General features: G+C 44.1%; 2 protein-coding genes across 8 annotated transcripts in view; one reads left to right on the plus strand and one right to left on the minus strand.

Annotated features, from left to right (window-relative positions):
* The window catches only part of FBXL13 (F-box and leucine rich repeat protein 13), a 164,644-nt gene that overhangs the window by 64,299 nt on the left and 80,067 nt on the right, over positions 1-20,278 (minus strand). For all 4 annotated transcript variants that reach the window (XM_045029732.1, XM_045029741.1, XM_045029724.1 and 1 more), the window contains exons 10-11: positions 7,431-7,483; positions 2,244-2,344 (exon numbers count right to left, since the gene is read on the minus strand). In XM_045029732.1, the coding sequence (XP_044885667.1) occupies positions 2,244-2,344; positions 7,431-7,483 (154 nt within the window). The remainder of the gene's footprint in view (positions 1-2,243; positions 2,345-7,430; positions 7,484-20,278) is intronic.
* The window catches only part of LRRC17 (leucine rich repeat containing 17), a 67,745-nt gene that overhangs the window by 43,523 nt on the left and 3,944 nt on the right, over positions 1-20,278 (plus strand). For 2 of the 4 annotated variants that reach the window (XM_045029756.1, XM_045029763.1), the window contains 2 exons: positions 14,387-15,277; positions 19,397-19,552. In XM_045029756.1, the coding sequence (XP_044885691.1) occupies positions 14,512-15,277; positions 19,397-19,552 (922 nt within the window). In that variant the 5' untranslated portion in view covers positions 14,387-14,511. Of the gene's footprint in view, positions 1-7,900; positions 11,573-13,066; positions 13,190-14,386; positions 15,278-19,396; positions 19,553-20,278 lie in introns of those variants that run through there. The other 2 variants (XM_045029773.1, XR_006582130.1) reach the window with 2 other exon arrangements.

Genomic DNA, 20,278 nt, shown 5'->3' on the forward strand with positions numbered 1-20,278 from the left:
GACATCAGTGGTGAGCTTGAGCCAGTTTGCACCGGTTCGCGCGATCCAGTTGTTAAATTTAGCAGCCCTTTTAGAACCGGTTGTTCCAGCAGTTCTATAAGGGCTGCTAAATTTAACAAAAGCTCCGGCCCAAGCTCACTTCCCCCTCCTCTCCTGCTCCGCCCCTTTCTCCTCCCCCGCCCCTGCTTCCCGCGAATCAGATGTTCGCGGGAAGCCTGAACAGGCAGGCAGGCAGGTAAGCTGGGCCGGGGGGGGAGGGGAGGTCCGGCTGGGCTCCTGCTCCGGGTCTGGGTCCGGCCGGGCAGCACGGCGGGGGCTGGGCTCCTGCCGCCCCGGGGTCCAGGCGGCGCGGCGGGGGCTGGGCTCCTGCCGCCCCGGGATCCGGGTGGCGCGGTGGGGCGCGGCGGGGGCTGGGCTCCTGCCGCCCCGGGGTCGGGGCGGCGCGGCGGGTGCTAGGCTCCTGCCGCCCCGGGGTCCGGGCGGCGCGGCGGGTGCTAGGCTCCTGCCGCCCCGGGGTCCGGGTGGCGTGGCGGGGGCTGGGCTCCTGCCGCCCCAGGGTCCTGGCGGTGCGGCGGGGGCTGGGCGGGGGCTGGGCTCCTGCTGCCCCGGGGTCTGGGCGGCGCGGCGGGGGCTCGGCTCCTGCTGCCCCGGGGTCCGCGTCCGGGTCCGGCCCAGCGGCGCGGCTCAGCTCCAGCCCCAGCCCAGCTGGGCCCCCATCTCCAGGCAGCAAGGTAAGGGGAGCAGGGAGGGGGTGTTGGAAGAGGGCAGGGGAGTTGAGGGTGGTGGACTAGTGTTGGAGCAGTCAGAGGGCAGGGAACAGGGGCAAGGGTCGGGGAGGCAGTCAGAAAGGAGCAGGGGTTGGATGGGGTGGGGGCAGTCAGGGGTAGGGATTCCAGGGACAGTCAGGGGACAGAGAGAAGGGGTGGTTGGATGGGGTAGGGGTCCCGGGGTGCCATCAGGAATGAGAGAAGGGGTTGGATGGGGTAGCAAGGGGCAGTCAGGGGACAGGGAAGGGGGGTGGATAGGGCATGGGTAGCGGGGGGGGGCTGTCAAGGAACATGAGGGGGTTGGATGGGACAGGAGTCGGGGGGGGCATGACCCCTCATGGGGTGAGGAGGAGGGAACCGGTTGTTAATATTTTGGCAGCTCATCACTGGGCGACATGTAACCGGCCACTGCCTGGCGCCTGTTCGTACACACTGGCCGCCACAGCTCACAATGCGCAGCCAGTGCTGGCCGGAAATGGGACGGGGGGAGCTGCAGGGGAGGCTCTAGCCATTTCGCCGCCCCAAGCATGGCGGCACGCCGCGGGGGGCGCTCTGCCAGTCGCCGGTCCCGCGGCTCCGGTGGACCTCCCGCAGACGTGCCTGCGGTCGGAGGGTCCGCTGGTCCCGCGGCTCCGGTGGACCTCCCGCAGACGTGCCTGCGGATGCTCCACCAAAGCCGCGGGACCAGCGGCACGCCTGCGGGAGGTCTGCCGGAGCTGCCTGCCGCCCTCCCGGCGACCGGCAGAGCGCCCCCCACGGAATGCCGCCCCAGCACGCCGGAACCGCCCCTGGAGAGCTGGGCCCTGCTGGCTGAGAGCCAGCACACAGCAGGGGCTGCGCTGATGCACCAGCACAGGGAACGGCCGGTCCCACACGCTGCATCTTCACCCCGCCACTAGCCTTGCACACCCACCCCCATTGTCAGCCACTGGACCCCCCCACTCACTGCTGGTGAGCAGGCGGCTGGCGAGCAGGGATCTGGTCAGCAGCAGGACCTGCTGGGGATGCCGGGGAGACAGAAAATATGGGACAATTTGCCCGTTTTAAAGAAAAAGTCGGGACACCTGCAGGAGGGCTTAAATATGGGACTGTTCCTTTAAATACAGGACATCTGGTCACCCTAGATTTACATAATCATCTCAAACTTGCAAGCTAGTTGCACAACAATGAGCAACAGTGTTGCTTGTCCAAAGGAACTTTGTTTGACTAGCAAACTCACAAGTTTCTGTAAAACTTAGCAAGACCTATAAACTAACCCAGTGTAAATGTTTTACTACACTAAAAACAAACAAAAGAGAAAAATCCTAAGAACAATATATACGGCATTTTTCAGTTCTTTACAAAATAAAAGGAAACCTGTTAAATACTCAGATAAAGTTATATTTTTTTTGCAATGATAACTAAAACTTATATTTTCGTAGAGTACATACGACTTTTGTTTTGTACTAATCTAAATGTAGGAGGAGATATTTTTACCTTGATAACAGTCTTAGTGTCCCATTAGTAATATCTGTGTATGACAGATTTAAATAGAGAAGAGCTGGACAACCTTCTGATATAAGTCTCATTGATTCATCCTGAATAATAATAAAAAAATCACTTGTCAAAGTATGTCAAATTAGAATTTGTTTGTATTTTAGTGTATCTAAAGTCTCTTCTTTACTGTAGCAGAAAAACTGAATTAATTTCATAAAAGTCTTAAATGCAACAGTACCGATCAAAAACATTTTCTCTTTAAAATGCTCTAAAGAAAATACTATATTATAATGTTTATGGAACTATTTTTGTTGATTGTAAAAAGGACTATTTCTATGCCCCCAATTCAGGAAGGCACCTAAGAACCAAGTAGTCCAAATGAAGTCAATGGGACTATTCACATGCTTAAGTGCTTTGCTGAATCAAAACCTAAGTTAGCAGGTCTATAGACAATAATTTAAGACAACTCTCTAAAATCCAGGGAGTGTGCTTTATTAACTATTCACACCAGTCCATCAATTATAGAATGCTCAACGTCCACAAAATTTCTTTTTAATTTGAGTCAGTTCCTTTCTTTAATATTCTTTGAAAGTGGCACCATCTATCTTGTTCTATGTATCAATATGATCACTACATTAGAATACAGACATACAGAGGCAAATCTTGAAACACTGGTGCAGGGGGCTGTTCCCAAAAAAGTGTATGTGAATCCATTAGAGAGGCAAAAACCCATGTATGCAAATCAGATAACCTTGTGTATGCAAATCAAATAACTATTATAACTATTGCAGACACCAGGCTATCAAAATATTGATATTAATTGACATTTAAATCCAACAACAGTGAAAGTGAGAGAAGTCTGTAAAACTTATCACGTGCTTTTAAAATACATGATTACACCATATAATTTGAAAAATGGTAACAACAACAGTCCAGCCAGAGACTGTTCTGCTACTGGATTCAATATTAGAGGGCTAGAAATGTTATCAAGTGTAATCAAGCGGTTCAACTAGCTGAATATTCCTTCATTGATCTTATTGTTTTATTATTCTATTCGTGTCTCTGCTATTCAGCTCACTTAAGAAATAGCTAGAATAAAATCAATATTTGCTATTCCATCTCAAAGTATGTCTTAATGCAGCTGCGAGGTAACTATATAGTGTGCGCATATCTGAACTACTAGACTACACTGGTTTTCACCATTCTCAGATCCTCATTTTTCAGTGGAAATCTTTTAAAAAGCTATTAAAGAGTAAAAAGATAAAAGGACGCATCTTTACAGCTCATGTCTTTAAAAAAGGTAAAATCAGAGCCACAGAAATTTTAAACCCTGAATCCTAAAAAAAAGTAATTTTAATTGTTCTCTCAAGGTATTATACCTCATAGATTCACACTAATATGTTTCATATGCATGGACTCAAGAGTAAGTACTTTCTCAAAGTTTCCAGAAATTTCTCCTTGTTGGAGTCAGGATTTCTCATAAAGTATAAATATTGTTCGTTACAAAATATCTGATGCTTTTGATCTTAGCCATCAGGAGGTACTCTAACTTTATAGCCACAGTAAAAACAGACCTATTGAGAGAAAACAGGTAGGTGAGTAAACATGGAACTAAAATGTTTTTACCATAGGCTGCTCCTTTTGAAGAACACCAATTATACATTTCATACTAGTTTTCCAAAGGTAAATAATCCTGCATAAAAACCCTTCTCCTGAGTCTAATATTCCAAAACCAGAAAGATAATTCAATCGGACAAGATGTCAGGTTAGGTAAGGACCTGAATGTGTAACTGCATATGAAAGATAATGGTGTCAGCATGATTCTCTTACATGCAGCATGATCAGATATGCTACTGTCACAGGAAACTAAACCTAAGTGATATTTTTATGCTCCAACCAGTCAGTGTAACAAGACCTCCGCAGGATATTCTTGAAAGCAGGAGGAAGAGACTGGCAGGTCAGTAAGATGGTTATGACAGACTTCTCATATCACGTCAGAGAGGAATTTTGGAAGAATATACAAAATTAACATCTTATAAAATTAAGAATCGAGGGATTAAATTGCAAGAGCTCACATTTAATTCGATAAATTAAGATTATTGATAGAAGAATAGGACCTTTTCAATGACAGACATTGCACCACTGGTGATGATCAGTGAAGGATATTTTATAGTTGCAATCAGACCACTTCTAAGTGGTTCTTGTTTACAAATAAGACCAGGTCCTCAGCTGCTGTACACAGGCATAGTTCCATGGAAGTCAACTGAGCTATACCAATTCACACCATCTGTGGATGATGTGGCCCACAGATTACTTTATCCAGTGCAAATGAAGTACTATAAGAAAACTTCTCCTACACATACTATAATATCTGTTTAATACAGTATTAATAAACTATGCAATATACAGAAAATATTGGCCTTGTTTTCAAGATAAAAAAATAGAAACTGGCATAAAAATAATCTTGTTTCAAACTCAACCTTATGCAGAAAATATTTTTCATCAGAAAGGGGGTACTGAAAACATCTAACAGGAGCCAATTAGATTGGAAAATGATTTAGGAAAACTAAAAGACAAAATGTATTTCCCATGAACCACAAGGAATGCTTCTCCTCCAGAGAACAGGAAAAAGAAGGGATTGCCTAGAGGCTACGTAGTGTTGATATAATACACACCTTTCATAGAATCACGGAATCATAGAATATTAGGATTGGAAGAGACCTCAGGAGGTCATCTAGTCCAATCCCCTGCTCAAAGCAGGGCCAACACCAACTAAACCATCCCAGCAAGGGCTTTGTCAAGATGGGCCTTAAAAACCTCTAAGGATGGAGATTCCACCACCTGTCTAGGTAACCCATTCCAGTGCTTCACCCCCCTCCTAGTGAAACGGTGTTTCCTAATATCCAACCTAGACCTCCCTCACTGCAACTTTAGACCATTGTTTCTTGTTCTGTCATCTGCCACTACTGAGAACAGCCTAGCTCCATCCTCTCTGGAACCCCCTTCAGGTAGTTGAAGGCTGCTATCAAATCCCCCCTCACTCTTCTCTTCTGCACACTAAATAAGCCCAGTTCCCTCAGCCTCTCCTCGTAAGTAATGTGCCCCAGCCCCCTAATCATTTCCATTGCCCTCCACTGGACTCTCTCCAATTTGTCCACATCCCTTCTGTATTGGGGGGACCAAAACTGGACACAATACTCCAGGTGTGGCCTCACCAGTTCTGAATAGAGGGGAATAATCACTTCCTTTGATCTGCTGGCACTTCTACTACTAATGCAGCCCAATATGCGGTTAGCCTTCTTGGCAACAAGGGCACACTGCTGACTCATATCCCGCTTCTCATCCACTGTAATCCCCAGGTCCTTTTCTACAGAACTGCTGCTTAGCCAGTCAGTCCCCAGCCTGTAGCGGTACATGGGATTCTTCCTTCCTAAGTGCAGGACTCTGCACTTGGTCTTGTTAAACCTCATCAGATTTCTTTTGGTCCAATCCTCCAATTTGTTTAGGTAACTCTGGACCCTATCCCTGCCCTCCAGTGTATCTACCTTTTCCTCCAACTTAGTGTCATCTGCGAACTTGCTGAGGGTGCAATTCATCCCATCATCTAGATCATTAATAAAGATGTTGAACAAAACCAGCCCCAGGACCGACCCCTGGGCCTCTCCACTTGATACCGGCTGTCAACTAGACATGCAGCCATTGATCACTACCCATTGAGCCCAATAATCTAGCCAGCTTTCTATCCACCTTATAGTCGATTCATCCAATCCATACTTCTTTAACTTGCTAGCAAGAATACTGTGGGAGACCATATCAAAAGCTTTGCTAAAGTCAAGATATAGCACATCTACCGCTTTTCCCATATCCACAGAGCCAGTTATCTCATGATAGAAGGCAATCAGGTTGGTCAGGCATGACTTGCCCTTGGTGAATCCATATTGACTGTTCCTGACCACCTTCCTCTCCTCCAAGTGCTTCAAAATAGATTCCTTGAGGACCTGCTCCATGATTTTGCCAGGGACTGAAGTGATGCTCACCGGTCTGTAGCTCCCCAGGTTCTCTTTCTTCCTTTTTAAATATGGGCACTATATTTGCTTTTTTCCAATTGTCCAGGACCTCCCCGGATCACCACAAATTTTCAGAGATAATGGCCAATGGCTCTGCAATCACATCAGCCAACTCCCTCAGCACCCTTAGATGCATTAGATCTGGACCCAGGGACTTGTGCATGTCCAGCTTTTCTAAACAGTCCTTAACCTGTTCTTTCACCACTGAGGGCTGCTCACCTCCTCCCCATACTGTGTTGCCCAGTGCAGCAGTCTAGGAGCTAACCTTGTCTTTGAAGACCGAAGTAAAAAAGGCATTGAGTACTTCAGCTTTTTCCACATCATCTGTCACTATGTTGCCTCCCCCATTCAGTAAGGGTCCCACACTTTCCCTGACCTTCTTCTTGTTGCTAACATACCTGTAGAAACCCTTCTTGTTACCCTTCACATTCCTTGCTAGCTGCAACTCCAGTCATGCCTTGGCCTTCCTGATTACACCCCTGCATGCTCTAGCAATATTTTTATTCTTCTCCCTAGTCATCTGTCTTTCCACTCCTCCCTAGTCATCTGTCATCACCTTTCCACTGGAGGGTTCCAGAAATGTTTAGAAACTTTAAGAGGACACTTCCAACTCCATGCAATAATGGAATAAGAATCTTGGAGAGAGTATCTATTCAGGATTACTTAACTTTGAAGAATATTAACTGTAATTATCTTGTCAATTTAGGCAAAAAAATTACAAAAAATATCCACATGTATTATCTAGTAAATTATTAGAAAGCGTAGTTGTAAGTAAATATTTGGATGCTACAAAATGGCTTGGAATTTCTTGCCAACTTTAAACACATAGTAAACCATGAACCTTTCCCATAACTGGTAAAGATTTAAAAGCCATTTGTTAAAAAGAATCCATGTCTCGTATACCATTTTTTCTGGCACTGTATAAAACAAAATTAGAACCCTAATTTAGTATCTCTGACTATTATTAAAGTCCACAGTTACAGTTTCAAATGCACCTAAGTGAATTAGGAGCATAAGTCCCACAAAACTTGTGTTCCTAATTCATATAGGCACTTTTTTGAAAATCCCATCCCCACCTATATATAATTTGAATGTTGTGAAGAAAATTGGTAGTACTTACATTTAATCCCTGGCATTCAGAGACATTCAAATCTTGCAAATTTTTACATTCACCTAAAATAAAAGATAAACTTAATATTAGAGTTAAAGATTAACAGTTGGAATTCCCTGGCTCAAACCAGCAGTCCATCTACCTCAGTGTCTTGTCCCTGACAATGGCCAGTACCAGATGATTCAGTGGAAAGTCCAAGAAACCAGGCAGAAGACAATTATGGAATAACTTACTCATCAGAAAAGTTGTTTTCAGCCCCCATCACTTAGTGGCTGGCTTATGTCCTGAGGCATGATGATTCACGTCCCATACTACATTAAAAATTATGTTAAAATAATGATAAACTTATAAAGTCAAGGACTCGAAAGTTAGGAAATGCCAGAATTAAGGTTGCCCATCCAATCTTAATTCATCTCTCTTGTGCGTATGCATTATGATACAATATTTAACTACACGATTATATACTATGTTTTCTACAGGAAATTGAGAGCACATGGAAATAGTCTCCCTGCTCTCAGATCCTCAGACCACAGCAACCCCTGGCAGCCAGAAGGAGCAACTGCAGAGAAAGTCCTCCTCATCCCCTAAGCCATGGAATCTTCAGAGAATTTAGCCGCCAAACTCTAACAAGTCTCTACTAAGAATGTGTGAACTATGATTTTTTAAGAGGCTTATAATTTGGCCAAAATCAGGTTGATTTTCACAGGAGCAGCAAAAGGCACATATCTGATACCAAGACAACTCTCCTGCCAAATTTCAAGTCCCCGCTCCAAAGCATGGAGTTGCTAGAGCTTCTCAATTAAATAATTGTCAGATTTTTTTTCAACAAGGGCAAACGATGTATTTTTCCTTGTTCTCATTCTCAGAAATGGCTGATCTGATTCTGATTTTTTAAAAAACATAAATAAATAAATTCAGCCTGAGGCAGACACTTGATGTGGGAGATTCAATATGAGATGTTTATATTGATAACAAGAAATATTTTGAAAATCTTTTAAATAATTATTCTCACATAACACATCTGAAAAAGGGGCCGCCAAACATATGCTTTTACCTGCAGTCAAAAATTAATCCAACATTGCGTCTCTACATTCCTCTCTATGAAAACAATGACCTCAACTAAAGCCTTGGTATACTATCTTACTAAAAGCCCTTTGAAAGAAAAAAACATAATGCTGTTAAGAGAGACCTGCCAACTCAAAAGATTCCATCCAGTTAAAATAAGCTCCATGATTGGTAGGCTACAGGAATGTCATGCCACCTCTATGCCTCCCTATATCCCCATCCTAAAACCACAATACGCCTCGCCTCTACAGATAGCAGAGGGGAAAACAGAACCTGAACTAAGGTATGCTGATACTTCATACTAGTTGCCATCGTTGGCTACAGAATTTAAGCCTTTATTTTAAAAATTAAATCTCTAGCCTTTATGGTTGCAAAGAATCTTCTAAATGGGAACTGAATGTAAATGATGCAGTGACATCTCCTTGAGTCTGCAGACAGTCTGAAAAAAATATCTCTGAGCAGTGTGAACTGCTCCACTTCATCTAAATGAACTGTTAACTCCAGAGCCTAATTAAAACAATTAAAATGCCAACATTTGATATACAGGACAAGAAAGAGAGAACATCATGTCAGGAAGAGCTGCACAATCTATTGAGAATAGTATCTCATGTTGGTGCCACGACAGAGTAAAACTTAGTATGTGGGCAGAGTTTAGATTTAAAAATTTTATTAAAGTAAATGTTTAAAATGAAATATACACAGGTTGAGAGGGAAGGTACTGTACATCTGGGGTCAGGCTTGGGTTATGGGGGTTACAGATATCGTTTGCAAGGATGAAAAGATACATACATATCGCATAACCGGCATAGACCCAGATTGGGGTGCAAGGGTTTTTAAAGTGTCAGTGAATAAGTGGGCTCGGGTTCGCCACCCATGGTATGAATAAGGAGTCCAAGTCAGTATCGGTGGAGCGGATAGGTACATGGGTGGGGTGCGTCCCTTGGTCTCTCAGGGAAGGAAGTGGGTTATTTCCCTGGTCGGCTGTCTCAATTACTCAGTGTGGTATTGGCGGTGTCCGGTGATGTGTTCGGTATAAATGTCTCTGGACCACCTGATGGTGTCGGACACCATGAGCTGTCTCATGAGCCAGGCGTAGCATCGACCGACCCCACACGCTCTCAGAACCGGCTCGTTGCGGGGGTCCCATGAGCCCAAGGCTCCCACGATCAGGGCGTGTACCTGGACTTCGTAGCCCTGGGCTCTCTGGGTCTCGGCCAGCGGGGCATACTTCGACTCCTTCCATGCTCGGGCCTCGTGGAAGGCAGGTGACCGGTTTTCGAAAGGCACCGTGACATCTACCAGGAGGACCTTCTTCTTTTCTGTGTCCATCACCACGATGTCGGGTCACAGTCGGCTGTCTGTCCCAGGGATGGCGGAGTCGACGGTGATCTTCCCCAGGGACGGTGGGATGGCTTTCACTAGTCGGTTCTGGATGGCGTTGTGGCGGTGCCGCCAGGCTCCGGAGTGCTGCTTGCATCAACACAGGACGTGCGTACTACTGTTTTTTCCCCAATTCAGTCCTAGGGGACTGGAGGGAAATAGACAGAGTACTTAGATAAATCACATTTCTTAGCTATCTTCCCCCAGATTCCTCTTTTGTCCATTTAGGACTTCCCTTGGATTTGCCAGTATCAGAGACCTTCTGGAGCTTGTGTAGCTCAGTTCCAAATAATACAGAGCATCCCAGTCTTAATGGCCATGATTAGAACAATCAGTCAGAGTTAGGGTTGCCAATATTGTATTTAAAAATACAGGACAGACTTCAGATGTCCCCAGTCTTGACTTGAACCTCTGGGGACAAGTTCCTTTCCTTCCATCCCCATGCTTCCTAGGGTTTTTCTCTCTCCAGCTCTGGATACAGCAGAGAACCCAGGGCCTCAGATGCTGAGCCAGCAGCTGCTGTGATTCCTGTTCAGGTTCTGCTTGGGTGCCAGTAGCTGAGTTGGAGGCTGCAATTCCTTGTCTTTGCCTGCTACAGTGCTGTGCACCCTGTTGGGGATGTTGGCAGAGACTCTGCACACTAGGAGGCTACACCTGGAAGTACAGACCCCCTGCCCCCCGCCAGACAGAACCCCTTCCTGATCCTGGCCCTTCAGTACAGGTCCAGGACACATATCCCCACATATGCCCTGCCAGATGGAGCTTGCGCAGGGAAAACAGATGGGGCTGCGCGCAAGAGCTGGAGTCGGTAGAGGAACGCTTTTTATCCCATATTTCAACAGCAGTGGGCCAGTACTCATGGGTGCATCTTTCCACTTTCCTCCCTGGCCCTTCAGTGCTGCATGGGGAAAGCAGATGGGGCCACGCTCAAGGGCCAGGATTGGGAGGGGAGGGGAAAGATACAGCCGTGAGTACTGCCCCACTGCTGTTGAATATGGGATAAAAAGCATTCTACACTGATTTAGTATGGGACAGGCAATTTTCTATTTAAATTAGGGACGTAGCTTGTAATATGGGACTGCTGGCAACCCTAGTCAGAGTGAACAACATCTGATTTCCAAAAACTAATAAATAAAATTCCTTTTATTTTTCACAGAATGTAATGGTCAAAATCAGTAATTATAATTAGAACCCTATGTATTTCGCAAATGCAAAATAAAGAAATAAAACAAAAATGAACATAAAAATGAAATAACATGAAACTCAGCCTGCAGCGGCAGCTCCTGCCCTATGGGGTTGGGCCCAGCTCCGTACTCCAGGTGCTGTGACCTGGCACACGGGGTCACAATGCTGCTCAGCTTTGGCCTGGCCACCCCTCCATCATAATGGGAGGGCAGGTTGCTCAAATTTGGAATTTCAGTGCCACTCACTCAAATTTGGCCCAGTTGCCCCCTCTCATCAAGACAGAGGAGCCAAACCTGAGCGTACTGTAACCTCAAGGGCCAGCTGGAGTGGGGAGCCGGGTCCTGCCCTGCAGGACAGGAGCTGCTGTTCCAGTGTGAATATGGGGCTGGCTTACTCTATAGCTTCCCCCGCAAGGCCTCCCACCCCTCCGGGGAAAGACCCTGATTTTCTCATGGAAGAGAGGCTAATGGGGGGAGGAGGATAGGAGAAGTGTGTACAAGGGGCCCAATGAGGGAGGAGGATAGGAGAGGTGTCCCTGGGACTAATGGGGGATGGGGTTATGGTGCACAATGGGGGAGGGGGAATATTTAAGAGGTGATGGGGAGGGGTTTCTGGGGCTTGGGGAGATTGAGGTTCAATGTGAGAGAGGGAATATATAAGGGGGCATAGAGAAACCTGGGGATACAGAGGGAGACTGGGGTGGGGGGACTGGTGAAGGAAGTCATAGGGGTTGGGAAGATCCGGGGTGTTCCATGAGGTTTGTGTCACTGAGTGGGCACAGAGAAGTGTATGTAATTTGGAAGCTGTAGTACTAGGTAAATTTCAAGGGGGGAACCCTAAGGAGCTGTCTGGAGTATTTTGGGTTGGCTAACTCTCGTGGGGGTTGGTGAGTGTCTCAAGGCATAGAATAATGAGTAACGTTAATAAATGATGTTGTATAGATAAACTGGGATTTATACATTGTTTTGATTTATATATGGTCATGTGACATTTTATTAATGTACATGTAATAAAAAGAAATAAAACAACATTTTATTGGATAAAACAAAACAAGAAATTCACAAAAAATAATAAAACATAAAAAGAATTTCACAGGGCTCTAGTTATAATGTTCATTTTTAAAAGATGTTTATGTGTTTTACTAGAATGTTGATATAAGAAGAGAGCTGGCAGGTGCAGAAATAAAACGGAGGAGCAATTCAGATGCTTTGCCAACAAAATAATTATATCCAGGAGCAGCATAAATCTTTTTTTTATTTTAGCAAGAAACAACTAAATTATACTTTTAAAGACAACCTTTTTCATTTTCTGTTATAAAATTAAGTGTCAAACTTTGGATTTCTGATCCAAATAAAGAAATATTACAAATAGGTCAGTGATAACGAGACAGCGACTTATTCTACCCTTTAAAGACCGTACTTTTTGGGTGCATCCTCATTAGCAAAAAAGGAGAGTTCTTCACTCGAGTTAACTAGCACAAAGTAAAATCTTATTGAAGACCAGGCAGTTTGTAGTTCTCACATGAGTTAACAGGTCAAGGTAAATTACAGGCTTTCCCATAGCTTCATCTTCACCCGCTCAGTGGCGTAGCCAGGTTCTAAGAGCAGGGGGACCAAACATCAAAAAGGCGCCCCCCCTTGGCTCCTCCTCTGGCCATGCCCCCTTGGCTCTTCCTCCGGCCGCTCCGCACCCCACCCCCCATTGGCTGGCTCCTCCGGCCGTGCCACACCCCACCCCATGGCTCCTCTGGCCATGTTGTGCCACCCCCGCAGCTCCCCCCCATGGCTCCTCCAGCTGCGCTGCGGGCTGCCATGCTGCGCCCCCCCTCACTCCTCCGGCTGCGCCGCCCCCCCCCCATGGCTCCTCCGGTCGCGCTGCGGGCTGCCATGCTGCGCCCCTCCTCGCTCTTCTGGCCACCCCACCCCCCCTTGCCTGCAGGAGCCCAGTGCCAGGGTAACGACACAAACAGTTCCTGCTCCCAATTCCCTACTTTGGGTGTACTGAGCATGCTCACCCAAACTGAGCATGCCCAGTAACCTTCGCTGTTGCCACTGCCCTCTCTCTGCCGGCCCGGCAGGCCAAGCTTCAGAGCAGAGCGTGGGCCCCGCCCGCTGGCGCCATGGTAACCCCTAACTAAGGTGCCACTTTTGGGAAAATGTGCTGAGGGGAAACGGCTGCGTCCCCTGCACCTAGGGTGACCAGATAGCAAGTGTGAAAAATCGGGACGGGGGTGGGGGGTAATAGGATCTTATATAAGAAAAAGACCCAAAAATCGGGACTGTCCCTATAAAATCAGAACATCTGGTCACCCTACCTGCACCCCACTAGCTACGCGATTGCACCCGCTAACTCATGTATAAACTAAAACTGCCTTCAATATAATTTTACCTCATGTTAGTTAACTTGAGTTAAGAACACACCTTTTTCCTAGTGAAGACAAGGCCTTTGAGACCACAGTGATGGTATAGTGGTACACAAAACTACCATATAATGGTATGTGTTGAAAACTGGGATTTGTTCAAAGTTCTCAGACCAACAAGGACTCTGCATCCTGCAGAGACATCGTGCACAGGCCAAGGGAATCATGCATTACCCTGCAGCTGACTCATAAACAATACTGAACAGGATCCAGAGGGAGTCACATCCGGCCCTCTTTGGCCAGCAAACAGCTGGAATCATGCAAGAGGAGTAAACGGCAGATAATGAGAGAACCTCAGGGTTTAACACGTCCCTGCCAACATACAATTTTATGACCACATTGTATACTCGGTACACAGCCCTGAGTAGGGACATATAAAGCTGCATCACCCCAAAGGGAACTCCAGGAGGGATTATGCCTCCACAGAACACAGGAGGAATGCACATGCTTTACCATCCCTTAAGAATGAGGGCATTCTCCACTCTCCCCAGCTGGCCAGTTCCTCTGGGATGATTTTCACTCCTTGTGTGCTAGGAGGGGACAGTCCTTGCACGCCCATGGTACCAGGGACTGGCACTGTGCTTGATTCTTCTGCAGAGGGCACAATGGGGCAAAGGAATCCTTGTGCCCTTCCCCTGAATCTGTATGTGCACCTAAACGAAAGCCAGCTAGAATCTAGCCCTGTATTTTGACAGCTTGCTAAATTTAATCAAAGTGAATGAAAGCGGATCACAGAGAGCGTGAAAACAACTAAACAATAAGAAGGGACCTTAATGTCCTTGTCCGAGAAATTTTCAAGTTTTGAGTGAATCTAGTGTGCTGGCTGAACCATTTTGTAATGGTTCATTTTAAATACCAGTCTCTGTGAAAATGTCTATTTTACACCTTCTAATATTCCACTTTTCTTCCTACACAGGGATTCCACATCCACCAGCTGTACTTCCTCAATCCGGAACAATATTAGCTCCAAACTTATATTGCAAAGGAATACTTTGACTGTTCCAGCTGTCACAGAAAGTAGGGGGCCAGCTGGATGTCATAATGAAAGTGGTTACTATTATAATACTACTTTTCTTTTGTAAAGCAGCCTACTTTAGGAAGACAAGGAATGGGAGTTTGAGAAACAAAGCAAATAATGGAAGGACAAACAGTTTAAGAAAAGCATCTAGTACTGTTAAGCGTTATGCCCCAGGCCTCCCCTGTGATGTGTATACCTACCTTCATGAGAAATACTTAGATTGCCAAGAAAGAAAACTGACTTTTGTGTCTCCTGATTGGCCTGAGGATTTAAGACACATGCTGCTAGCAAGAAATAGGATTCGCAAACTGAAGAATAATATGTTTTCCAAGTATAAAACATTAAAAAGTCTGGATTTACAACAGAATGAAATATCAAAAATTGAAAGTGAGGCTTTTTTTGGTTTAAACAAACTTACCACACTCTTACTTCAGCATAACCAGATTAAGATTTTATCAGAGGAAGTTTTTATTTATATGCCCCTTCTAAACTACCTGCGTCTTTATGATAATCCTTGGCATTGCACCTGTGAGATGGAAACTCTTATTACGATGTTGCAGGTTCCAACAAACAGGAACTTGGGAAATTATGCCAAGTGTGTACACCCAATAGAACTGAAAGATCAAAAGCTAAAGCAGATCAAAGCTGAACGTCTATGTACTGAAGAGGAAAGACTGGACCCCAAAAATCTAGCAGCAACAAAGCCTAAAGTTGTCAAACCAGAATTTGATTCCTCTCTTTGTCATATTTATGTATTTCCCATACAAACATTGGATTGCAAAAGAAAAGGTTTGTTTACTTATTTTTAATTCAGTGACAAAGTTTAATGTTCTTGCTTCTTTGCTGTTATATTTCTTCTCTAGTTAAGTAGGTTATAGAAAATCAGTATGGTTCTAGACATTTTTTGCTTTATTTTTTTAAAATGGTACTACCAAATTCTTTGTTCTTGTGATTATAAAGAGTGTAACTGGAATTCTTGCAGTATTTCATTTCCATTTTAGAGCCAAATTCTGCAAAAATTCCTGCATGTATTTAATTTTGTTAGCAGAATATTAGTATTCAGTTGAATACTCCAACTGAAATCAATAAGAGTGCTCCCAATAACAAAGTTAAGCACATACTTACATTATTATAGCAGCAGAGCCAATTTTGACTGTTTTTACTCCAGTAAAGCTACTTTTACATATGCCAATAAATTTATAAACAAAATTATAGTTGTTTCAAAGTGACTGCATTGACAGAGGGAAGTGCACAGAGAGCTCTTCCCCCTCTTCTAGTGCACAAGGGTAGCCATAATTTGATAGTAAGGAGCTGCCAGCAGCACTCAGAGGCCCCAGAAAGGGCCCGACTCAATGGAAAGACATTGTCGTCCCACCCTCTGTGTACCAGGTTTCCTGCATAGTTCCATCCTTTTGAACAGCTGTAGCCTCTCCCTGTTCTTCCTCCCAGTGCCCATGAGGCATTTCAAAGTCATATGCCTCCAGGTACTGCTACTAGGAAGAGTGCTTCCTCCCTTCCCTAAATGCATCTCAGGGTCTTAGGAGCCATAACTGAACCCAAAGAGTAAACAGTTTTGCCCATCTGGGAGATGTAAACATACAAGTCCAGGTTTGTCTATGCTTTTTATTTCCCATATTTTATCCCATGAGAACCACCAAAGAAAAACAAAACAAAATTCTGATGAGAACTGTTCTCTAGTTACCCCATTGCAAACTGCATTCAGTTCATGCTTCAACTTTACAAAACATAAAATAAAAACCAGTACAAAGATGTGGAAGTAATCTACTTAGGGAGGATTTTGCCCAATTTTTGCAAATTACAACCTGTAGTGCCTGACCGTTGTACTGTTAGCTATTTTTATCTTGTAACTGCTTGCCAAACTGCTGTACTATTTTCTTCCATTTATATAACTGTGTTTATTGTAAAATGAACGAGGAGTACTTGTGGCATCCTAGAGACTAACAAATTTATTTGGGCATAAGCTTTCGTGGGCTAAAACCCATCGGATGAAGTGGGTTTTAGCCCATGAAAGCTTATGCCCAAATAAATGTGTTAGTTTCTAAGGTGCCACAAGTACTCCTCGTTCATTTTGCCGATACAGAGTAACACGGCTACCACTCTGAAACCTGCTTTTATTGTGTTCCTGTCCCCTACCCTGGATTCCAGGGAGGCTCTGTCTTTGCTGCTCTCTGTGTCAGCTAGAAGAAGGATAGACAAGCTCAGAAGTCAGTATGAGGAGACAAGAAATGTACATAAATTAAAGGCTTCAGCCTGTGACCACATGGTGTACACAATCTGTATGTCATGTGAGAAATCTTCTGTCCTCCTACCTCCTTTTCCCCAGTGCTCATTCCTGTTCTTCTTCCTCCTCCCTCCCCCACTCTTTCCCTATAAGGCTACTTCCTCCTTTTGATTTTCCCTGTTACCCTTTCCTCCTGGCTCACTTTTATTCATTTCTTACTTACAATGCTGTTAGGGCTTTGTTTTTGTTTTTCACTCTCTTTATCTCACTGATTAGTGCAGTTGAACTCAGACACAAACTGGTCCAGTGTCAAAGTATGATAAGAAAACATTTTTCCATGTAGATGATCAAATCTCAGTGGAAATTTTGAAGAAATTACAAAATCCACTATAATTTGGATCTTAAAATGTTATTAGAAATAATGATGCTACAGTATCTCAATGGAACTAGATGAATAAGTCTGATATGATACAGTTCTTCCATTAAACACTCTTAAACAGTCTCTGGGAAACCATAAGAAGTAAGCTGAACCTCTGGGTTGATAAACCATTAAGAAAAGTAGTGACACTGGGGCAGATCCTTAGCTAGTTATACTGTCAGAGCTCCAAAGTCAATGGAACTCTAACAGTTTACATCTGCTGAGGATCTGTCCCTAGGCATGCACAGTGGCTACTTCTTAAACATCATCATGTCAGCCAAAATACAATGTTTTTTTCCCAAAAATAGATACAGAACTAGCTCTTGATAAAAAAATCAAAGTGCCTGCCAACAAAATTATACATTTTAAAAATGCATCCTCTAGCACTACTAGCTTTCTATGCCTCAAAGGCACATTGCTAAATCTTTTCTTGGGACACATGATTTCCTTCTCACTCTATGTGGTGCATCAGGTGTTAAAGCCATAACTTTGGATCTTGCTTGCACAGCCTCCCCATAACTTTTGGGGTACCATGTAGCCAGCCTGTGCTCCTTTGAGAGCAGGATTTGAAATTCCACCTGCTGCTTATGTGGGCTATGCAACGGACTTTAAAAGAAGTCAGGGAGTAAGAAGCCTGTCTAAGCAGAATTTAGATCATTGAAGGAAGGACACTCTAGTGCTTAGGGCACTAGCCCTGGAATTGGTAAATCCAAGTCCAATGTCCTTTTCTGACACAGACTTCCTATGTGACCTTGGGTACGTCACTTAGACTCTTTGTTACTTAGTTCCCAATCTGTAAAACAAGATTAATAGTACTTCCCTACTTCATAGTGGTGTTGTGAGGATAAATATATTAAAGATTGTGAGGTGCTCAGGTAACATAGTAATGGTGAGCCATATACACCTCTACCTTGCTATAACACGGTCGTGGGGAGCCAAAAATCCCTACTGCGTTATAGCTGAAACCTCGTTATATCGGGGTAGCAGTGGCAGGGCTCCAGCAGTGATTTGATAACTCTGAGCTCCGGGCGCTGTGGGGAGCCCGGGCCCTTTAAATCGCCGGCGAGCCCCGCTGCCGCAGCCCCGGGGTAGTGGCGGCAGGGCACCAGCAGGATTTAAAGGGCCCCGGGTTCCCGCAGCAGCCGGAGTCCCAGACCCTTTAAAGCGCCGCCCGAGCTCCGCTGCCACAGCCCCAGAGTAGCAGCAGCAGGGCTCCAGCGGTGATTTAAAGGGCCCGGGGCTCCCCGCAGCAGCTGGAGCCCCAGACCCTTTAAAGCGCCGCCAGAGCCCCGCTGCTACCGCGCTATACGCGAACCCATGTTATATTGGGTCGTGTGATAGCGGGGTAGAGGTGTATATGGCATAGATATAGATAAAAAGCCTAGAAATGCCTCAGTACTTTACATAACGGTAGTAACTATGGTATTTTCACTGCTGTTAATACTTAGAACACATCAACTTTTGGTAGTGTGAAACAAATGGTACAATACAGTATACTAGGGTCTGATTCTGGAACACTTTCTCACAGTGATGAACACCTACTCACACAAGTAGCCGCACTAGTTTCATTTAGGTGAGAAAGTGCACTACAATCAAGCCCTTCATTTGTATAGCACTTTTGTAACTGCATTAATTAGCTGTATACAAGTTAAAATAAAAATTTAAAGTATAGGAAGAGATATTACTATGTACTAGCATAAAGAAGAGAAATTATTTCAGATGAAACGTAAAAACAGACAGTCATGTTAGGCTGTTCCAGTCAACAGGAGCTGCATGAGAAATAACTTTCACATTAACAGTGTGAAAAGACTGAGAATGGACCAGGGATGGTCCATGCTAGATGAACAGAAGGAGCAGGAAGGGAATTAGAAAGATGCAAGATATATGAGGTATTTCTGTTTTTCTCCCAGATGCTTAGTAAGCATGGGGGGGATAGTTCTAGGGGTTTGAGCAATGGCCTGCTTAAACCCAGGGTTGAGAGTTCAATCCTTGAGGGGGCCATTTAGGAATCTGGGGCAAAAATCTGTCAGGGGGGTAGACTATATAACCTCCTGAGGTCCCTTCCAACCCTGACATTCTATGATACTTTCAAAATTGTATTTTTCTGAAAGTTACACCCCTATCTATCTCTAAATGCAAGGAACACAGGTCATCTTTATACCCTAGCACAAATTGCTCTTACAGCGACATGCAAGCAGTAGAGATAATCTACAGACAATATAACATCCATCTTTTCATTTTTTTTAAGAGTTAAAGCAAGTTCCTGGTAACATACCTCCAGATATTGTTAAACTCGATTTATCTAACAACAAAATCAAACAACTACGAGCCAAGGAGTTTGAAGATGTTAATGAACTGAAGATATTAAACCTTAGCAGTAATGGAATAGTTTACATAGATCCTGGTAAGAACAACTCTATATATTTATACAAATAGTAAACTGTGTGCTTTATTAATTATTAGCATTGGCTATGTCTTTATCATATATATTCTAAATGAGAAAAATCTAGAAGATCAGAAAACTTAACAGCTTGGACCAAATTCTGCCCTCAGATGCATTGATTTTATAGAGCCAAACTGTGCGGACATGCATCTTGGGCAACCCCACTGAAGTCAATGTAGCAAGCATGGATTTTGGGGTACTCTTAATTTCAAGCAGAAAAGGAGCAAAAATGGAATTTTTGGGACTGAAGACTAATCAATACCCAAATGCTATGTAATTAAATATATCTTTAAACACTACTTGCCAAATCTGACAAAATTTGGCTTAAGTTTATATGGCTGCTTTTAACTTATAGGAGTCACTATAATATAGAGACTGAAAAAGTTAATGAAATTTGATATTTTTGAGATACTTTGTTATATTACTAGATCTCAAAATAGCTTTGATTTAGTGCAAAATATTGTAGGCTATTTGTTCAGTATGTGTGTATATTTTTATATGATGAAAACAGTCAGAGACAGGAAGGAGACAGAACTAAGGAACATAAACAAAGAGTAGACTGCTTTCAGCTGTAGCATTCTAGAAGTTTAGTAACAGTGGACAATAGTGACATCAATAAAATAGCGTTTAAGAGGTCAAAAATAATACATTGCTAGACTCCTTAAACTAAGTCCTGTGCTATATAAT

The sequence above is a fragment of the Mauremys mutica genome, chromosome 1 (assembly GCF_020497125.1).
Source record: "Mauremys mutica isolate MM-2020 ecotype Southern chromosome 1, ASM2049712v1, whole genome shotgun sequence".
Lineage (NCBI taxonomy): Eukaryota > Metazoa > Chordata > Testudines > Geoemydidae > Mauremys > Mauremys mutica.